Source organism: Mandrillus leucophaeus, unplaced genomic scaffold (genome assembly GCF_000951045.1).
Source record: "Mandrillus leucophaeus isolate KB7577 unplaced genomic scaffold, Mleu.le_1.0 Scaffold279, whole genome shotgun sequence".
NCBI classification, from domain to species: domain Eukaryota; kingdom Metazoa; phylum Chordata; class Mammalia; order Primates; family Cercopithecidae; genus Mandrillus; species Mandrillus leucophaeus.
Genome location: NW_012102909.1, coordinates 1,640,874 through 1,659,847, shown reverse-complemented (window position 1 = coordinate 1,659,847; position 18,974 = coordinate 1,640,874). Strand labels below are relative to the sequence as shown.

The window sequence follows — 18,974 nt, the reverse complement described above, 5'->3', positions numbered from 1 at the left end:
TTCTTCTTTTGGTTTTTAAGAAAAGTTTGCCCATATAGCTGGGCATGACTTCACTTGTCTAAAATGGTCAGCCTCAGTTTAATGAGAAGCACGGGGTATTGTAAATCCGGGGGTGAAAACCAAGCAAAGGAAAATGCAGGCTAAATATCAGGGAAAATTTCCCGATCATGAGTCTGGAATGAGGAAGAGGGGAGGTGTGGTCGGTGTGGTTGGTGCCTTAAATTAGATGGGGAGATGGTGGGTGGAGAAGAGCCTACTGTGGACTTCTTCCCTCCGTGTGTTCTCTTTGGGTTTGCTTGGCAAATGTGCTCACCTGCTTCTCAAAAACTCCGTTTCATGGAAAGCAATGAGTCTAATGCAATGCAATTCAATAAGTATATGATTCTGGCACCTTTCACTGGGGAGCCAGGAGTCCTTCCAATACCTGCTGAGAGTTTTGTGTGAGTTGGAGCTGTTCTCCTTGCTTATAGAGGAGGCAGAAGGCAGGCAGCAAGTGGACGGGTCACTCTCCCTGACCTGCCGGCCCCCATCCATTCTCTGCCTGCCTTTGCCATGCCTTGGAAGCCTGCCTCTGGATCACCTAGCTGCCCTCTGGTCTTGGTCTGTAAAGAGCCAAAGATTTGCAGGGCAAGAGGCAACATTATATAGGTACTTATATAACCATTTAAAAATGTAAAAATCGTTCTTTGTTTGCAGATCATATAAAAACAGGTGGTGGGGTGGATTTAGATTGTCAACTAAAGAAACAGTTCCTGTTGAGTAGTCTCTTTGCACCACTGCAGCTCTTCCTGGAACCCAGTAACACCATTTTCCCACGTGCCCTTCAGGTGTAACAGCTCTCGTTGTTGCCAGCCCCTGGGTGCCTCACCGTAGCCTGGGGATTCCCTTCACTCTGCCCACACCTCTGTTAGCTTAACTCTTTTTAGTGTGCTTTCTGTTTCCTATCAGGACCACGGCGAGTTCAGGGAGAGAGTTCAGGAAAGGGAAACGGAGTTTATGGCACCACATAAGGCTAAATGTTTTGTCCAAGGCTGAGCAAATGTCCTCAGGCATTGTGGCTAGCACGGGACTCACTGTGGATCATACATCATGTAAAACAGGATGAACCCTGAGATTCTGGAAGCAAGCCTGCCTTACTTCTGTGTAGACAGCATGCACGATTACTTTTGAATTTCTTTCTGTGCTTCTATCCTCCTTGTTGCACCTAAAACCACCTCTTTTTCTCTTCTCTCCTCAAAGAGATGGCATGAAGAATGTCACTTTCCGGACAGAGTGTGCCAAAACGGTCTGTGTGGTTTGACCGGCAGGATGCTCTGGGGAGTGGTTTCATAATTACCGTTCATGCTTCAGCTCTTTAATAAGGGATGAGCCAGGTACAACACTGTTTACTTGGGATTCAAAGCATAGCTGGTGTGTGCAGGGGGTCAAATCTGGTGGAGAGAAGGCTCATAAACATGAGTAACCACACCAATGGCTGTGTATGCGTTTCCTCTACAGTAGAAGGAGCTGAGTAAGCATTGGCATTGGCTGTTCCACCAGGCAAAAGGAGGATTCATGCTCTGCACATCCTAATGAGGGAGTCCCGCCGAGGAGCTCTTCAAGTCCACCGGCATCCTAGGTCATTTCCATCTGGCCTTTTAGTTGACTCCTAAGACACTCAGATTCCCAACCACTTAACATTAATTCGGCAGTTGTGTTTGTGGTAAAAATGGACCCAGTGTGAACATTAATGGGGCTCTCCTTGCTGAGATGCCTGAAAAATCACCACAGTGCAATCATGGCCTCTTTGCCTATTTTAACGATCCAGTCACCACAGTTCCTGTTCCCCAAGAACTTCCTATGGAATGCTGGCTGGAACCTTTGGTGACAACTTCTTCTTCATTTTTTTTTTTCTTTTTTTATTTGAGATGGAGTCTCGCCCTGTTGCCCAGGCTGGAGTGCAATGGCGTGATGTCGGCTCACTGCAACCTCTGCCTCCTGGGTTCAAACGATTCTCCTGCCTCAGCCTCTGGAGTAGCTGGGATTATAGGCATCCGCCACCACGCAGCTAATTTTTGTATTTTTAGTAGAGATGGGGTTTCACCATGTTGGCCAGGGCTGGTCTTGAACTCCTGACCTTGTGATCCAGCCTCTTCGGCCTTCCAAAGTGCTGGGATTGCAGGCATGAGCCACTGAGCCCAGCTGGTGACAACTTCTTAACTCAGCTTGTTAAAACCCAGATGGCTGGGCCCCACTTCCACAGGTTTTGATTTAGTAGATCTTAGGTGGGGCCCAAGAATGTCCATTTCTAACAATTCTTGGGTGATGCTGTTGCTGCTGGTCCAGGGACCACCTTTGAGAGCCAGTGCTTTTCTACAGAGACTAAGAGGAAGCTCAAGAGTCAGGACCGATGAAGTGATAATTGGGGCAACAGAGGCCTATTGCTCAGGGAGTCTGGAAGTGAAATTAGAAAAGGGAGGCATTGTGAACAAATGCTGAGAGCCAGTGTGCTTTTGGAGGCCTTTTGTGAGATTCTGAGTCACTGGGCCTGGAAATCTGTATTTTTTAAAGCACTCTCAGGTGATTCTGACACTCAGCTGGGTTTGAAAGCCTCTGTATATTCAACATCCTACAGTGCCTGGCACACAGTAGCTGCACAACGAATACTCACTGAATTGATAATAATTCTGAGCGGGTGTTGGGAACGTTTTTAGATTTCTAAATGTATTGGCCCATATACTTATTTACCTCATCAAATTCAGTCCTAAACTGCCAGTCAACAGAGGAATAATATGCTCTCAAGTAGAAACTGGAGTTTTCAAACAGAATTAATGTTCTCTCAGTGTCCCAGATTACAGAAACAAAAACCTGGCTGTAACCAAAGATGTGGCATTAGTCACAAGGTACAGATTCCTGAGAATGGCATAACAGAAAATCCCCTTTCTTCTTCATGGCTGAGAATCTGCTTGGCTCCTTCCTGTCTGCACATGCATGCACGCCACTGCATGTTCTTCATTAGAAAATAATTAGAAGCAAACAGCTGTTAGTCAAGCGAGCTGCATTTTGCCCACATCTTTTCAGAGTTCAATCCATTACCCCAGGGGGCAGGCTTATCCTAAAAAAAGAATCTCACTGCTTTAAACATGGCAAAACAAAATAGAAATGCGTGGCAATTCAGGTGAGCTTGAGCTAGCTCAGCTGAGGTAAAGGTGACCATCAATAACGTTTTGTTACACTGCCTGCAATGGTACTTCTTTTGATTTTGTTGGAGAAGTCCTGCTCCAAAATTAGCAAATTAACTCAGCGAATGATGAAAATAATCTTTGTTGCTATCAGAAGGGGGTAAGGCTGTGTGTGTGTGTGCGCGTGTATGTGTGTATGGATGGTGATGGGAACTGGCTCTATTGAGTCTTTGACTTGAGGCTTTGGAGTTGGCTCAGTTCTGTTTGCAGCATGAAACTGGAGTCTGTAGCCCTGAGTTGGGGGCCTTGGGTTCCAGACCTCAGCAGAACAAGGACTTTGCCTATCTTAGTATAAAATCAGGGGGTGGGAACAGATTATGTCTAGAGTCTTTTCAGCTATAATTTTCCAGTGCTCTTTGATAAGTGGCATAGTGCAGATGTGTATGGGCACGGCTAAAGAGAGAAGGTGTTAACTCAATCATGTGAATTCAAAGCCATTTGGACCAAGAAGAATAGAAAAGAGGCCTTCAGGCTGGGCATGGTGGCCCATGCCTGTAATCTTAGCATTTCAGGAGGCCAAGGTGGGCAGACTGCTTTAGCTCAGGAGTGCAAGACAGGCCTGGGCAACATGGTGAAACCCCATCTCTCAAAAAAAAAAAAAAAAATACAACAATTAGCTGGGTGTAGTGGTGTGTGCCTGTAGTCCCAGCTACCTGGGGGGCTGAGGTGGGAGGATGGCTTGAGCCTGGGAAGTCGAGGCTGCAGTGAGCAGAGATCACACAACTGCACTACAGCCTGGGTAATAGAGTGAGAACCTGTCTCAAAAAATAAATAAAATAAAATAAAATAAAATAAAAAAGAGGCCTTTAGGAAGCATTAACTGCCTCCTATGGCTTATACTTCCCAATAAACCAAAGAGGATTTTAAGCTCTGGAGGTGTGGGGGAAAGAGAGATGGTGGAGAAAAAAGATTTGTTTACAACCAGGAAGAGTGAGTCCTAGATCCATGGCCATTGAGATTTGCTGGTGGGCCCCGATACACTGGCAGGAGGCTCAAATAAAAGGGACTGGGCTTATGTTATGGCAAAAGGAGTAGAGATTAGCATCAAGGAGTATGCTGCCATTTTTCTTAGACAGTAGATTGTCTACTAAGTGAAGTTATGAGATGTTATGGAAATTTATAGTCACTCTCTGGGGTTACTACCCAAGTTACTTGACTCATAGTCCATGCTTTTTCCACTACTTTGCCATGGTGAATTTTTTTTTATTTTATATGGAACACGTCATGAATTTGCATGTCATCCTTGCCCAGGGGTCATGCTAATCTTCTCTATATTGTTCCAATTTTAGTATATGTGCTGCAGAAGTGAGCACCATGGTGATTTTTAAAAAGCCTAGTTTTCAACCCAGATTATGTGGAAATTGATAGTCATTACTTGTACTTCAAGTCCATAATTTTAGATAATTGTTCCCCTGTGATGAGCTGGATTTTAGGTTGGGATTTTATCACTTGGAAAGATTCTGATTCTTCACTAGGTAAGTGTTTCATCAGGACTGACGATAGATTTTTGAGTAGAGAGACACACCTTGATCGGAGAGTACCACTTGCGTGGGGAAGAAGGCCGACGCATATTGTTGTTGAGATTTCGCGGCTCAGGGAATTCATATTCCTGCTCCGGCATCTTGACTCTTGCGTTCTTTGCCTTTTCCAACTTAGCACCTTCTTCTGTGGAGCCCTTTTCTCCCCAACGAACCTAAAATAAATAAAATACAATGAAACAAAATGACAACATATGCTGCCCCTTGAGAATGAGAATGACAAATACATGCATGAGTTGCAATGTGAATGCTACCCAACCCTGGATTCCTTTGGGTTTTGAGGACCAGGGAAGGAAGAGGGAAACTGTGGAAAAAGAGAAAAGGGGAGAACCGAAGGAGCAGAGAGTGCGAACCACATGGGCGGATATTTAGGGAGGAATTGTCCAGGCAGCGGGGACAGTACATGCAAAGACCTTGCAGGTTCAGGTACGAACTTTGGATTTTAATTCAGTGAGAAAAGAAATCACGAGGAAGTTTGAACTGATGTGTTCCCTGCTCTGACTCACAGTGGGCAAGACATGGGAGCGCACAGTGAAAAGGCTGTCCCTCCTGTCTCTCCATCTGTCTGCCTTACAGTCCATATCCCCACCAGACCTCAAGCAGGTTTTCAGCAATTTGCTTCGGGTTTCTGACATTGAGTGGTCAGCATGGTCTATGGCCATACTGCCCTGAGCATGCCTGATATCTAGAGGCTAAGCAGGGTCGGCCCTGGCTGGTACCTGGATGGGAGTAGTCAGCACATAGATAAGTATATATTAAACTGTCCTCTTACCTCCATTCTTTTAATGCCTCCAACGCCTCTCCCACCATAATAAGAGGCATCTACCGTTGGCCACTTTTTCTTAGGCAGACCATCATCATCTTCTTCCTGCAGAGAAATTGTGGCACATGAAGGAAGCAAAACAGCACTGCTGTGTGGACCTGTCTACTATGGCCAAGTGATCAGGAGTACAGCTTGTAGAGTCAGACTGCCTAGAGTACAATCCCAGTGCTACTGTTTCCTGGGATCTTGGGCCAATCACTGAAACCACCTAAGCTTGTTTTCCTTATCTATAGAGTGGGAATGTAAGCAGTGCTACCTGGTAAGTTTGTGGTACAGTCCTGTTCTCTTGTTCTTTTCTACAGCTCTACTCCTTTGTGGGAATCGCATCTAACCCCACCTACATGCTGATGACTTATGAATTTATATCTTCAGCCCTGATGCCTCTGAACTCCAACTACTCACTTGACATTCACATTATTTGGGGGCTAAAAAAGATCTCAACAATACCACCGCAGAGGTATCCTGATTTCCCTACCCTAAATGTGCTCCTCCTGTAGTCTTCCCCACTGCCTGGAAGTCACTCTCTCTTCTTTACTGCCTTTCCCCCACTTGTCCCAACTTGCCAGCTAGTTCTGTTGCTACTACTTAAAGATCTGAAATCTGTTGACTTCTCCACCCCAACCACCACCCTGGGCCCACGCCCCCATGCACTTGCTCCTGGACACTGTGGTAGCTTCCCAACTGGCCTCATGCTGCCCTTAGACTCACCTATGATCTGTTCTCCACAAAGCAGCAGGGTAAGTGCAAATGCCAGCTCTGCCCTGTGTGTTCTGGCCTTTGCTCACCTTTCTGGCCTTCTTCCTTATCATGAGCGCACCCCCTCCCCCCGCCCAACTTCCTGAGCTCCAGCCTGCCTGCCTGCCCTCTCTCAAATACTCTGGGCAAATTCCTGTCTTGGGGCCTGTGCACAGTGTCCCCCTGTCCCCTTGTCCAGGAAAGCACTTTCCCTACCCCATCTTCTGATGGATGGTTTTCATATCACTCCTCAGAGAAGCCTCCCCTGGAAATTTCTTCTAAAGTAGCCGGTCTCTCCATCCCATCAATCTGTTTTACTTTTAGTTAAGCATCTCATCATGGCTTGATACTTACTTAATATCTGTCTCTCCACACTAGAACATACGTTCCACAGAGGCTTTTGTCATGCTTACAATTGTATTCCCAGTTTTTACAATAGCACTACATAGTATGTGGTGGGTGCCCAAGAATTATCTGTTGAATTTACAAATAAGTTAAATGAGATGACTCAAATAAAGAAGTTAATTTAGTGTCTGCAACTTAGCTCAGTGACAAGAAGTTAGTGTTTATATTTTTGAAGATGAAGAAAGAAGACAAGAGGAACTTGTAACTTTATGGATGGAAAAAAGGGAGGAGATGTAGCGACTGCTCTTCATCTTGGCACTGTAACTATTCTTGTTGTGCGGAGAAAAATATCACTGTTTACAGTCATGGATGGATTATAAGCAAGTGGCATGATTTCTCCTCTGGATAGAGAAAGGAAGCTGGAAAAGGGGTTGATAAAGCAGAGGAAAGAACAAAAGAGGGAGAAATTGCTCACAATGCTGAAGCCTGCTTGTCATAGCCTTGTTTTGGTGGCATTTGGGTGAAGTTCTCTGCAGGGTACCACTGCGTGGGATGGGGTACCCATGCAGGAGGCAAGGTACAAAGAAGCAAAGGCAGGAGAGGTCAGGATGAAAGGTGACAAAGCAAGCAGAAACATGTTGGCACATTAAGACTCCCTGAGTTACATGTTGTGCTTGGGATGGGCAGTCTTCTTTAAAATGATTTTTAAAAAATTTAATACATCTTAAAGGACAGAGAGGTCATAGCAGACTAGGATGTACAACATTCTGACAGCTGACACTTGGGTGTCTCTCTCTCTCTCTTACTTGGTTGCTGTCTCTCAGATTCTGCTGACCTTTGTATTCTAAGTGCAAAGTAGGTACTCAATAAACACATATTGCATTCATGATAACACGCCATTGAATTTATGCAGCCTTTCCCATGTTATGTGCCAGTCACTCTTCTAAGTGCTTTAAATGTATTATTAATCCTTTAATCTTGCAACCATCCAAGAAGGTACATGGTGTTATTATTCCTATTTTAGAGAATAAGAATAGAGAGGTTAAATGACTTCGGTCACTCAGCTTCTAAGTGACAGAGCTGGATTTGAACTCATGCAACTTCATTCTCATTTGTTTCTCAGCATTGGCCAGTCTGGATTTTGTTCTTCTGTGGTTTGCTTTTCTAATCATTTGATGGCAACAAATACATGCTCGTGTTTGACTTCCCCTTGTACCTGCTAATTTCGATACTTGTTTTTTGTTTCTTTTTGGAGACAGGATCTCACTCTGTCACCCAGGCTGGAGTGCAGCCTCAACTAACCCAGCTCAAGCAATTCTCTCACCTCAGCCTCCCTGAGTAGCTGGGATTACAGACACATATCAATGTGCCCGGCTAATTTTTCTATTTTTTTTTTTTTGTAGAGATGGGGTTTTGCCACATTGCCCAGGCCGGTCACAAACTCCTGGGCTCAAGTGATCCTCCCACCTCAGCCTCCCAATGTGCTGGGATTACAGGTGTGAGCCACTGCACCTGACCTTAATTTTGATAATTTACAACTGCAAAATATGACAAAATAAAGTCCCCAACACAATAAAATATTATAGTTCATATGATTTTACCTTATAATTTCAGAGGTTTCTTTCACCTTATGATGTGAAAGCAGGAATCTTATGTATCCTATATGTGGTTAAACTTTACATTGGCGGTGGACGTATGTTTCTTTGTAAGTGTCTGTGAACATAGATAAACAAAATATGGCTCTGAAAGCCTGGGCATTCCCGCTCTGGGGCAGTTTTCCAAAGGAGATAACAGAAATTCTATACCCTAAAGCTGAACACAGCAACACCACGAACGTTAAGAAACTCCAAGAATAAAGCCGCTTTATTCCATAGGGGACTCAACTAGGTTCATGAGCCTCTTAATCATTTAGGAGCTCATCTAATTAAGTCTTTTCACTTCACAGAAGAGGAGTCAGATCTAGAGAAAAGAAGTGATTCCTGAAGGTGAAATTCTGGTGTGGTTATCTGATGCCTTGTCCAGGGATTTTTCTCCCCCTATATTTTATGAAAAGAACTTAAAGAAAGATTTACAATTGGCTTTCTGTAATTCGCAACCCCGTTGAGTGCTCAGGATATAGTAAGATGCATAAAGCCGGTTTCCGCTGCTTTCCAGGCTAGCTTGCACACCGGGGGAACCCTTCCTCTAGTTCCTGGCCCCTCCCTCTAGTTTCTGGCCCCTCCCTCTAATCCCTGGCCGCTCCCTCGTCCCTGGCCCCTCCCTCTAGTCCCTGGCCCCTCCCTCTCGTCCCTGGCTTGGGGAAGGAGGCCCCGCCCCCGCGCTCAGGCCCCGGGCAGGGCCTGGCCTTCTCGCAACAGGAAATGCCTAGGGCTTGGGCAATCTCCATACACTGCAGCGCCACCGAGCCCGTCTTTTAATCCCCTGACCGGGGCTGGCCTGCCAAGCTCAGACAACAGCACCAGGCAGCACAAAGGCCCAGGGGCTGACGGACGGGAGAGTCAGAGTTTCCCCTGCAGTTAGCATGGGTCTGTTTACACATTCTGGAGACAGAAGGGTTTTGCAATTCCCAGGAAGAGAGGGGAATCTTTGATGTGTCTTTTCATTTGGCCAAAAATGGATGGAGTAGAATCCCAGCCCCTCAGCAAGGCCACTAAGAAACTCGGCAGCACCGGAGGGTGGATTTTTACATCTCATTATATCATAAAGGCTCTTGAGAACTTCCTCCTACACTGCCCTTCAAGGATGGTAGCAGGGAGGGAGAAAACACCAGTATAGAAATCCTCAGTGTGAGCTGGCTTTCCTTTAGTAAACTAAAAACAAAAAACAAAACAAAACAAAACAAAAACCTTACTGTCCTCTATGGTTATTGGAGGATGGGGCTGGATGAGCCCAATTGCTTTGGATGAGAAATCAGGGGTTTGTGGGGAATGAGAAGATGAGTAGAACAGAGTGGGGCCGAGTTACCAGCAAACTGCTAAGACCCCCAATCCCCCCGAGTGGTGGGAGTGGCCGGTGGTAAAGAAGAGGCCCTTTACTATTCCGCCAGGGCTTGTGGGCTGCACTATACTTTAAAACCTTCAGTAAAATTTGCTGCGCAGCTGGATGTGTGCCAGTGCTGCTAGATCGTGTCTAGCAAACCGAGAAGATGAGATAACGCGGAAGAAGCAAGGAGTAGGAGTCAGTGGTGCCTGGGAGAAACCGCAGGGATTGGGGAGGGAGGCTGGTTTCCCATCAAGGGAAGTTGTGTTTAAATCTGAAAGGATGTGGTGGCTCCAGACGTCCAGCTGGCTGGAGCTTGGGTAACAGAAATGGCAGCACATTCCTCAGATGGTAGAGGCCCCTTCTGACCTTCATGTCCTCAGGCAGACCTGGGTGTGCCTGCAGGCACAGTCCTGCTCGAGGAAGAAACAGCTGTAGAGGATGAAGTCTCTGAACTCACTTGGTTAGCCTGTAATTGGATTAGCCCTGTGCTGTCCTCAGACCCTGAACTTTTCCTATCTTTCCCAATCATGCCAGGCTTTTGTGCAGCTCCGTGCTTCAACATGCAGGGCTCCACATGCCTGGAAAGCCCTTCTCCCATTTCTTCTACCCATCCCTTCATGTTGTTTAAGTGTAACCTATTCTGCGAAGAACTCCCGGGTTCCCCAGAGAATGCAATGCTCCCTCCTCATGTTTCCACAACTCCACCTTCCACTCACGCAACACATTTAACTGTTAGTTATTAAGCAAACCAGAGGGTAGAAGGAATTAATTTTCCAGATTCTGGGGCTGCCTCACTCCTGCATGTAGACTGTGCACAGGTCAACTCCACAGACTTGATGTGAATAGTGCCCCCTGGAGTTGTGCATAGGGTGGCCCTCTCAGACTCAGTTGATAAGTTCTTTAACATTCCTGCTTCTCTGGTATCCATTTACTAGAAGAGCCACATGGCCAGTTTGACCCAAGAAGGCTCACAATTCCCAATTCACTGCAAGTTTCAATAGGAACTATCAATGAAAAGAAGCATATAACTGAAAGAGAATCAAGTCCAAGGCAGTAGCTTTAAATCAGCTTTTAAATTAATTTTAAATGTCATTGAACTGGAGCACATCTTAAATGTATAAGCTCAACAAGGGCCTTTTATTTGTCAATTCTTTCACTAACTCAAGCAACTATCATTGAGTCCCCATCACCTGCCAGCACAGTGTTGTATTTTGAGAAAAATAAAGTGAACTCAACTGTCGACAATATTGTTTACATTTATAGAGGAGTGAGTTTTGTGAGAATGATGACATGAATTAAAGGACTAAGGCCACAGAAACTTCCAGGTGTGGGAGGCTCCGAAGGGCAGAACTTAAAGTAGAACTGGTGGGACTGTCTCATCTGGTCTTTGGGGAGAAGTCAGGGAGATCCCCTCAATGTCAGTCTTGGAGGCAAACTCCTAGAAGTGAATTGGCAAGTCAGAAAGATCCAGCAATACTTCTGTTTGTAAATACAAAAAATTCCGAAGGATTGAAGATTTCACCATTCTGAGCCGCATTTCACATGTCATGGCACCATTATATCTGTTTACGTAAACAAAGTGATTAAAGACAACACAAGGATTGTCCTGTATTCTTCAATAAAGAATAAAGTGTTTATTTTCCTAGCAGCAATTTTTTTTTTTTTAATTTAAAGTATTAAAACATAGAATACTGAATTTTGGGCCTTTTCTAGGACTTCTGTTTGGAGTGTATGTGTGTGTGAATGTGTGTGTGAGTGTGTGTGTATGTGTGTGTGTATATTTAATGCTCACTGGCAAGAAGATGCCCTGACAGTAGCTTGGCCCTTCATCCCTCCAGGGTGGAGGCTACTCTGGGTGTCTGTGTAGTCATGAAGGATTCCAGGCCTGTTGCTATTAGGAGTTCAACTTATCTAGCCCTGTATAATTTTCCAAAGCTCAGTTTTCCTATCTAAACATTTCTTGCCACAGAGAAATTGTTAGGATCAGTGAGCATAATAATAAATCTGAAAATAAGTTCATCCTTCAAAGCCAGGTGCCTATTGTTCACTGGATAGGCATCAAATGCCTTCAATAGGCACCCCTCTCCCTTTAGATACAAAACACCAACCTATGGATGTCCATATATTCACATCCTTTCTCACTCTCACCCAACCCCATTGCACATATACTAACCCATGATTAAAACAAGAAGACACATTCTTTTTTTGGAAGAGTTGGGGTCTTGCTCTGTTGCCCAGGCTAGAGTGCAGTGGCACGAACATGGCTCACTGCAGTTTCCAGCTTCTGGGCTTAAGCGACCCTCCAGCCTCAGTTTCTCAAGTAGCTGGGACCACATGTGTGACAGCCACCATGCCAAGCTAATTTTTATTTTTGTAGAGATGGGGGTCTCCCTATGTTGCCCAGGCTGGTCTCAAACTCCTGGTCCCAAGCAATCCTGCTTGAGCCTCCCAAGGTGCTTGGATTACAGGAGTGAGCCACCATACCAAGCTCCCAGATGCATTCTAAAGTTTCATGATGAGACATGGTGATGTGGGAGCATGAAAGAGAAGACAGGCGGGAAACACGGGGATGAGAGCTAAAGAGAATAGCTACACACTAGGGCCACAGACAGAGCACAGAAAATAAGTAGCCATCTTTACATCAGTCTTAAAAGGGGCCGTGTGCCCTGTCTGAGTGACAGGGTCAGAGAGGGGTGGCACTGCCACTCAAGAAAGGGGCACCTGATGCTCCCAACAAGGAGCGGAGGCCTTGCTCTTGGTTGCGGGAGCTACATCGTCTTCAGGGACGGGTGAGGAAAGACTGCTCTATACTTCTTTTTCAGGTACAAGTTGAATCCCAGTCCCATCACTTAATAACTGAAATCTTGGGGCAACTGGTATTTTAATCTCATTATACCTCAGTTTTGCATCTATAAGACAGGAGTTCATAATAGCACACTTTTGTTTCAGGGCTGCTGAATGATGAAATGAAATATACCACAAAAAGTGCTTCACATCACTGCCTGGATAGTCATAAATGCTCAATAAATGTCATCTTTAGTAATTAACCACTATTACTATTAGTTTTTATACATTCACATGCAATATCCACCAGGAATCTCTGCCTTTCTTCCTGATTAGGACTGATTAGGCCACCAACTTTATAAACGTCCAGTTACACACTCTCTCTCTCTCTCTTTTTTTTTTTTTTTTGAGATAGAGTCTCGCTCTGTTGCCCAGGCTGGAGTGCAGTGGTGTGATCTTGGCTCACTGCAACTTCCGCCTCCCAGGTTCAAGCAATTCTTCTGCCTCAGCCTCCTGATCAGCTGGGATTACAGGCATGTGCCACCATGCCCAGCTAATTTTTTGTAATTTTAGTAGAGACAGGGTTTTCCATGTTGGCCAGGCTGGTCTCAAGTTATTTGCCCACCTCGGCCTCCCAAAGTGCTAAGCCACTATGCCTGGCCCAGTTACACACTCTCCTAAGGCAACTCTGGCAGAGAATCTCACACGTACTGTTAGCTCACAGGAGGTACTCATTCTAGAGTTGTTGAATAAATAAGATTTTTAAATATCAAAAAGCACTAGGATTACTTACATACCTTTTACCTCTATCCTATTTGACTTCTCTAATGTCCCTCCAGTCAGATTCTAAGACCTTGATTTGCTTGATGCTAAAAAGTACAATGTTTTATCTATTATTGCCTACGTCTCCAGTTTGGGTAGTTTCTTGATTTATTTCTGACACAATATTTAGTTGATTAAGCCAGAGGGTTTCCAAGGGAAATGAAGGATGGGAGGTGCTCTAGGCTCCAAGAAAGGAATGTTTTGTTTTTCATCGCAAATAAAATGTACTAGTCATCTGTCCAGCCCAGGTCTGGCCAAGGCAGTGTGATTAAGGAAGAAAATGGCAGGTGTTTCTGGAGCTATGCCTTTGATAGAGTAAGAAAGCACATGGGAAAGGAAGCATCTTCTCTTTCCAGCACATTTACTTCATGTGTAGGTCTGTGTGTGTCTGAGACATGGAGCTGCTTGGGGCTAAGCCATAACCCACTTTACATTCAGTCATGGGGCTTCCTGCTCTCTGTTGCCTTTCAAATATGCATAAAGTTGGGAACGATAGGATCTTTGGGAGCCTGTATAAGTGGCAGATGTTGGGAGAATATGGCATAGATTCCTGGGTGTAGCTTTTATTTTGATGGTATTTAATGAGACCGAAGTTTCGTTTCTGAAACAATACTATTTCAGAGAGGCCACAGGGCCTGCACCAGGTCCACTCCTCCTTCTGAGGGGAGCTATTCTCACCAGGGCCACGGGGCCTACTAGGAAGCTTCTCTTTGGCCAGATGTGACCCAAGAGCGCCAGTCTGTCGGTTGGCTGTGAGCTGTGACTGATGATCTACGGTCTGGAGTGAAAAGATGAGCTGGACCAAGTATTTTCCCCTGTTGGGAACCAGAAGATGGAAACCGAGAGACTCAGGCTATAAGCACTGGGGGCAGATGGTGAAATGAAGACAGAAAATATCAGATGGAGTCAGGGGAGGGAGAGGGCTCTCTACAAACCAGAGTTACAAGGGCAGAGAGGAGGCCAGTAAGAGAAGCAGAAGGGAGTAAATTCCCAGAGAGAAGCAGAGCTGCTAGCAGTGAAATCAAAAGCCCATGAGGGTGGTGTCTGGAGCTGCCTCAGTTCTTTCCCCAGCCACAGTCTACCTGAGTTCTTTCATCTTGGACTAGCTTGAACTGGTCTCTGTTTTTTGCAGGCTAATGAGGCAGATAAAAACTCAAATATAGTCATAAAATCCATGGAAGGTGATTACATGCAGAACAAAACCACCACATGAAGTGCTCCATTACTGCATTCTCCCATGAACTGCCAGTTATTTGGAATAACTGGAGACTTAGGGAGGGATCCTCACTGGTGCCACTTGAGAAGACCCTTAACCCCGGAAATGTCCCTCTTAGTTGTTAAAATGGACCTTCCTTGCTTTTACTGAGCTCTTCAAGTTTCAAGTAATTTCTCTTTGTACCCTCTTTATATAAGTATGTCACTGTTGGTTACACAGAATCTCAGAAAGTAGTTCCTTTTTCTAATATGAATTTTTGTATTTTCTATTAAAAAGGTCACTGAGAGCTTATTATAAAGTTATCTTCATTCTCTAAGTTTAGTTATTTAAATAGTAGACATGCTCAGAATATGATACTTAAAGAACTGATGAAAGTTTGGATAAATAATACTGAAGGTCTTCATATATATGGCAGAGAGTGTTTGATGTCATATAGCTATCTATTGAGTGTTAAACACTGGAATTTGAATACAGGGAACTAGAGGAAAAGACTGTCTAGATTGAGACTATGATTTTCAGAGCATTGTATAAAATACTTTGCACGGGCTATGTTAGGTTATCTGTGTCTGTGGGATTTCTTTCTTTCTTCTTCTTGTTCTTTTATTTTATTTTTCTGCCAAAATACATCAGGAGGGAGATTAGGCAGACTAACTCACAGGGCCAACACACGTGCTAAAAAGTGCCTGATGCTAAAAAGTACAATGTTTAAATTTTTATTGCCTAGGTCTCCAGTTTGGGTAGTTTCTTGATTTATTTCTGACATCATATTGAATGATTAAGTCAGAGGGTTTCAAAGGGAAATGAAGGAGGGGAGGGGCTCTAGGCTCCGGGAAGGGGATGTTTTGTTTTGCACCAGCAAATGAAATGTACTAGTCATCTGTCCAGCCCAGGTCTGGCCAAGTATAATGAACTGCAGGTGTTCACGTGAGTGATCCCTTTGATAGAGTGACAGGGAACAAGTGAGGAAGCTTCAGCCCAAAAACTCTTTTAAGCCTAACACAACCCTTTAGATTCAAGCATTCTGAGGTTGTCATTCTGTTTGGGAAATAAAGTCAGCTCTCTACAACTTTTATGAAACTGAAAAAACTCAACTACTTCTCTTCCTTGCTTTTAGCTATTCTTCCTAGATGGTTTTCTAGTTTGGGCTTTTTCACTTGGCTCCAAAATTGTGTTGCTGGGTCCTTCATCCTGAAAGTCCCTGCTGAGCTTGTACTGCATGTGAAACCCTAGGCTAGATGTTGGATCTGGGGTAAGTCAGAGCCCAGTCTTACACCTACATCCCCAGGTGTACTTTGACCACTATGGCTGCCACGTCACCTTCTAAAGGCAAACGCAGAGCAGGAGCCGAAAGAAAGAGCCACAATCCCTCTAACTGAACACAACAACGGAGGGAATGTTCTTTGTCTCCGGGCAAACAAAGCGGTCCTAATAAGGGAGCTCCTTGCTCTATTTTATTTTTTATGTTCTGGAAGTCTAAGAGATAGCTGCACACAACAGAAACAAAGCCAACTGCAGTCGTGGAACTAGCCACGGTACTTTCTCTTGAAGGATTAAGGAAAGGTTTTTATGTATGTAAAGAAGGTTTTTTCTCCTTCTTTGCACAGCAATGTAATTTCCTCCCTTGATTTCTGGGCAGAAAGTTAGCATTCCAACAAGATGTGCTTTAATTGATTGCAGCTATTAAATCCCTTGGCTTACATGCATATGGTTCAGGATATAAGAGCCACATGGAAGTTTTAATTTAATCATTACTCTTTCTGTATGTAGGAAACTTGACAGAGGCATTGGAAGGGGAAGGGTGAGGAACTGGCACTTGATTTGCACACAACAGACCTTAGGGATTGAGAACAATAACTTGAAAGCTTATCAACATATCTTTTGGTCTCATTGAGTGTTTAGATATGTAACCCTGGCTTCTGAATTGGTGGGTGTTACCTCTAGAGACTCCAGCTGTACTGAGAGTGATCAGATTAGCTAAGCCACTTGATAGACACTCTTGCATTTCTCATGATTAGCCTTTAATGCCTCCACTGTAATCTACCCCAGGCCACCCTTGCATCAGAACTGCTTACTGGCCAATTCAGTGGTAGAGTCCAAGAATTTTTTTCTTTAGATGATGAGGATTTGAGAGGAAGGCCAGGATATTAACATATCCCTCTCCAGCATATTTTCATTACTGCCTGGCAAATCTTTAGATAATATTGTTTTTAAATTAAAGAAGAATGAAGTATTTGGCATCAGGCTATTCCTAGAGCCAATGATTGGAGAATGCAGCAAATTGCGCCTGATCTACACACATAAAGCATTAAGTCTCTGCAGGGAGAAGAGAATCTTAGGGTTTGTTTGAGAGGAAAAGTCAGTAGCTCAAAGCTCCAAATAACTGTATTGATAAAAACATTTGTTTACGTCTCAAATTTTATCTCTGCAGGGAGGAAAACCTCCAAAATCCATTGTCTTTTCTGGCAGTTTAGTTCAGTTTCTTGTTCATCCCTGGTTAGGAAAGGTCAGAGACTTTCTTCCCTTCTGCTTCACAGGCAGGTATATTAAATTCTTTGGGCCTGACTTAGCTCTGCTCCGTAGGGGGCTAAGTGTCCAGCTGCCCAGCCAGCTCTCCACCCCACTCTGCCACCCCGCCCACCTGCCGCCATCCTGCTGTGGTCACTTACCTCACTCTCCTCAGCAGGGGGTGGAGGGACCTCCTTGATAATCTGAAAAGAAAACAGAGAACAGGTCAGTGAAAAATCTCTGGCTACCTTCCTTCTAAGAGGCCTGCTGTCAGGAGGTATTGTGGTGGTGCTGCCATAATTACCATGGCAATGGCCCCAGCAAGTCGGACTTAATCAGTGCCACGAGGTGTCTTTCTGGACAGAGTAGCTCTGCTAGTTAGCATATGACTCAGGCTGAGGGTTCCAGTCAAAATTGCATCTTTTGTGTTTTTATATAGAGAAATAAATGTTCCGCAGGTAACAGTTTCATTTCCTACCCCAGATAGCTATCATGCAAACTTATTCACTCATTTATTCACCTAGTCATTCACCTATCAGATTATTCATCCATCTATCCAACCATCTACACATTTAACAAAGAATTGTCACATGATGAAGTTAAGACGGTGCTTTAGGGATGCATCAAGCGTGGACCCCACTCAGGCTGCTGGCAGTCCTTCGGCTGTCACTGGTCCCCACGGGTGCCTCTGCGGGGTGGATGTGCTGCTCAGGCAGACCGATTCCCAACAGAGGCAGCAAAGGAGCGTCCAGGGATTTCTTTCAGGGCACTGACACTTAGGGCACAGGGCACAAAGCTTTAACTAACAATGTTATAAGATTCTGACTGTCCCATCTTTGGGGCTGAAGAGAGACATGTGGAAACTCTGGATGGGCAAGTAATTGGGAGACCGTCTAACCCATGAGAGAATGATGATACATGGGATAAGGACAGGGCAGGGACAGCTGGGGCCAGTGAGCAGCCCCTCCTCCCTCTTGACCCCAACTTGTACCCCTCTGTCATAAAAGGAAAGCCCTTACCGTTAAATGGATTGAGAGTCTCTTACATGGCATTTGGCAATTATCTACTATAATTCCACTCTGTCCCTTGGAGGGCTTCCTACTCTCACCCCAAACTTATTATCAGAAGTTTGGGTCCTCTACTCAGTCCTTTTACTTAGAGGACTTCTGGCAAATGTGAAGCTCATTCCCTATCTCTTGATGCCTTAACACCAGGCGCTGACTTTGTAGATGGGTGTTTGGGCAGTGCCCACAGGACCCATTCTTTCTTCTTCCAGTTGGGGAGCCAGCCTCTGACTGCAGGCCAGGATGCTCAGCTGTTAGCAAGTACGTCTTTACCTCTCCCTACTCAGCACATGTCTCCTCTGGTTTGATGATTATTCTGGGACCTTGTTAGGGCTCCAATCCCCACACTGTTACCCACCCTACCATTATCTATAACGTCATCTTTGCATGAGGAGGCAGGCTTCCCACTGCAGGTTCTATTAACCTTAGCCAGTGGCCCAAGACTCCAGTCCTCTGAAAGTATGGTATCCAATTAATTGAAGAGGCAGAAGTGAAGGCCTCCAGGGGTTTCAAACTCTCATTTCATCTGCCTCCACTTCCTGGCTGCTGTGAGACGCCTGGTGAAGGTCTCTGGAAAATGCAAAGCCATGATTGTGCTCACCCACTCAACCCTGGCTCAGAGTCCCTTAAGAAAATCTCTGGGGAGGATCGCTACTGCCCAGGACTGATTTCCCATCATCCCAGAAGCAGTAAATTACTTACAGCAGGAAATGTCTGGAAACTGGAGGGAGGGGTGAGGATCTGGGGACCAAGATCTGGAATGCATCTGTTCTCCTGGGGCAGGGGTAGGGAGGGGAGTGAGAGGGGGAACAGGATGTTTGGGAAGAGACAGATGTTGAGAGGGCAGCATACGTGGCAAGGCCCCTGGGTGTGAAGAGGTTTGGTGCTGAGCAGAGGGCTTTTGTCCACACGGTGCTATGAGCTAAGCACAGCATAGAT

The 18,974-nt window shown here is 45.0% G+C and overlaps 1 protein-coding gene across 1 annotated transcript in view; it reads right to left on the bottom strand.

Annotated features, from left to right (window-relative positions):
* ANTXR1 (anthrax toxin receptor 1) overlaps positions 1 to 18,974 on the bottom strand; it is a 255,495-nt gene that overhangs the window by 62,333 nt on the left and 174,188 nt on the right. Inside the window, exons 14-16 of the mRNA XM_011985041.1 lie at positions 17,133 to 17,174; positions 5,532 to 5,627; positions 4,747 to 4,914 (exon numbers count right to left, since the gene is read on the bottom strand). Of these exons, the coding sequence (XP_011840431.1) occupies positions 4,747 to 4,914; positions 5,532 to 5,627; positions 17,133 to 17,174 (306 nt within the window). The remainder of the gene's footprint in view (positions 1 to 4,746; positions 4,915 to 5,531; positions 5,628 to 17,132; positions 17,175 to 18,974) is intronic.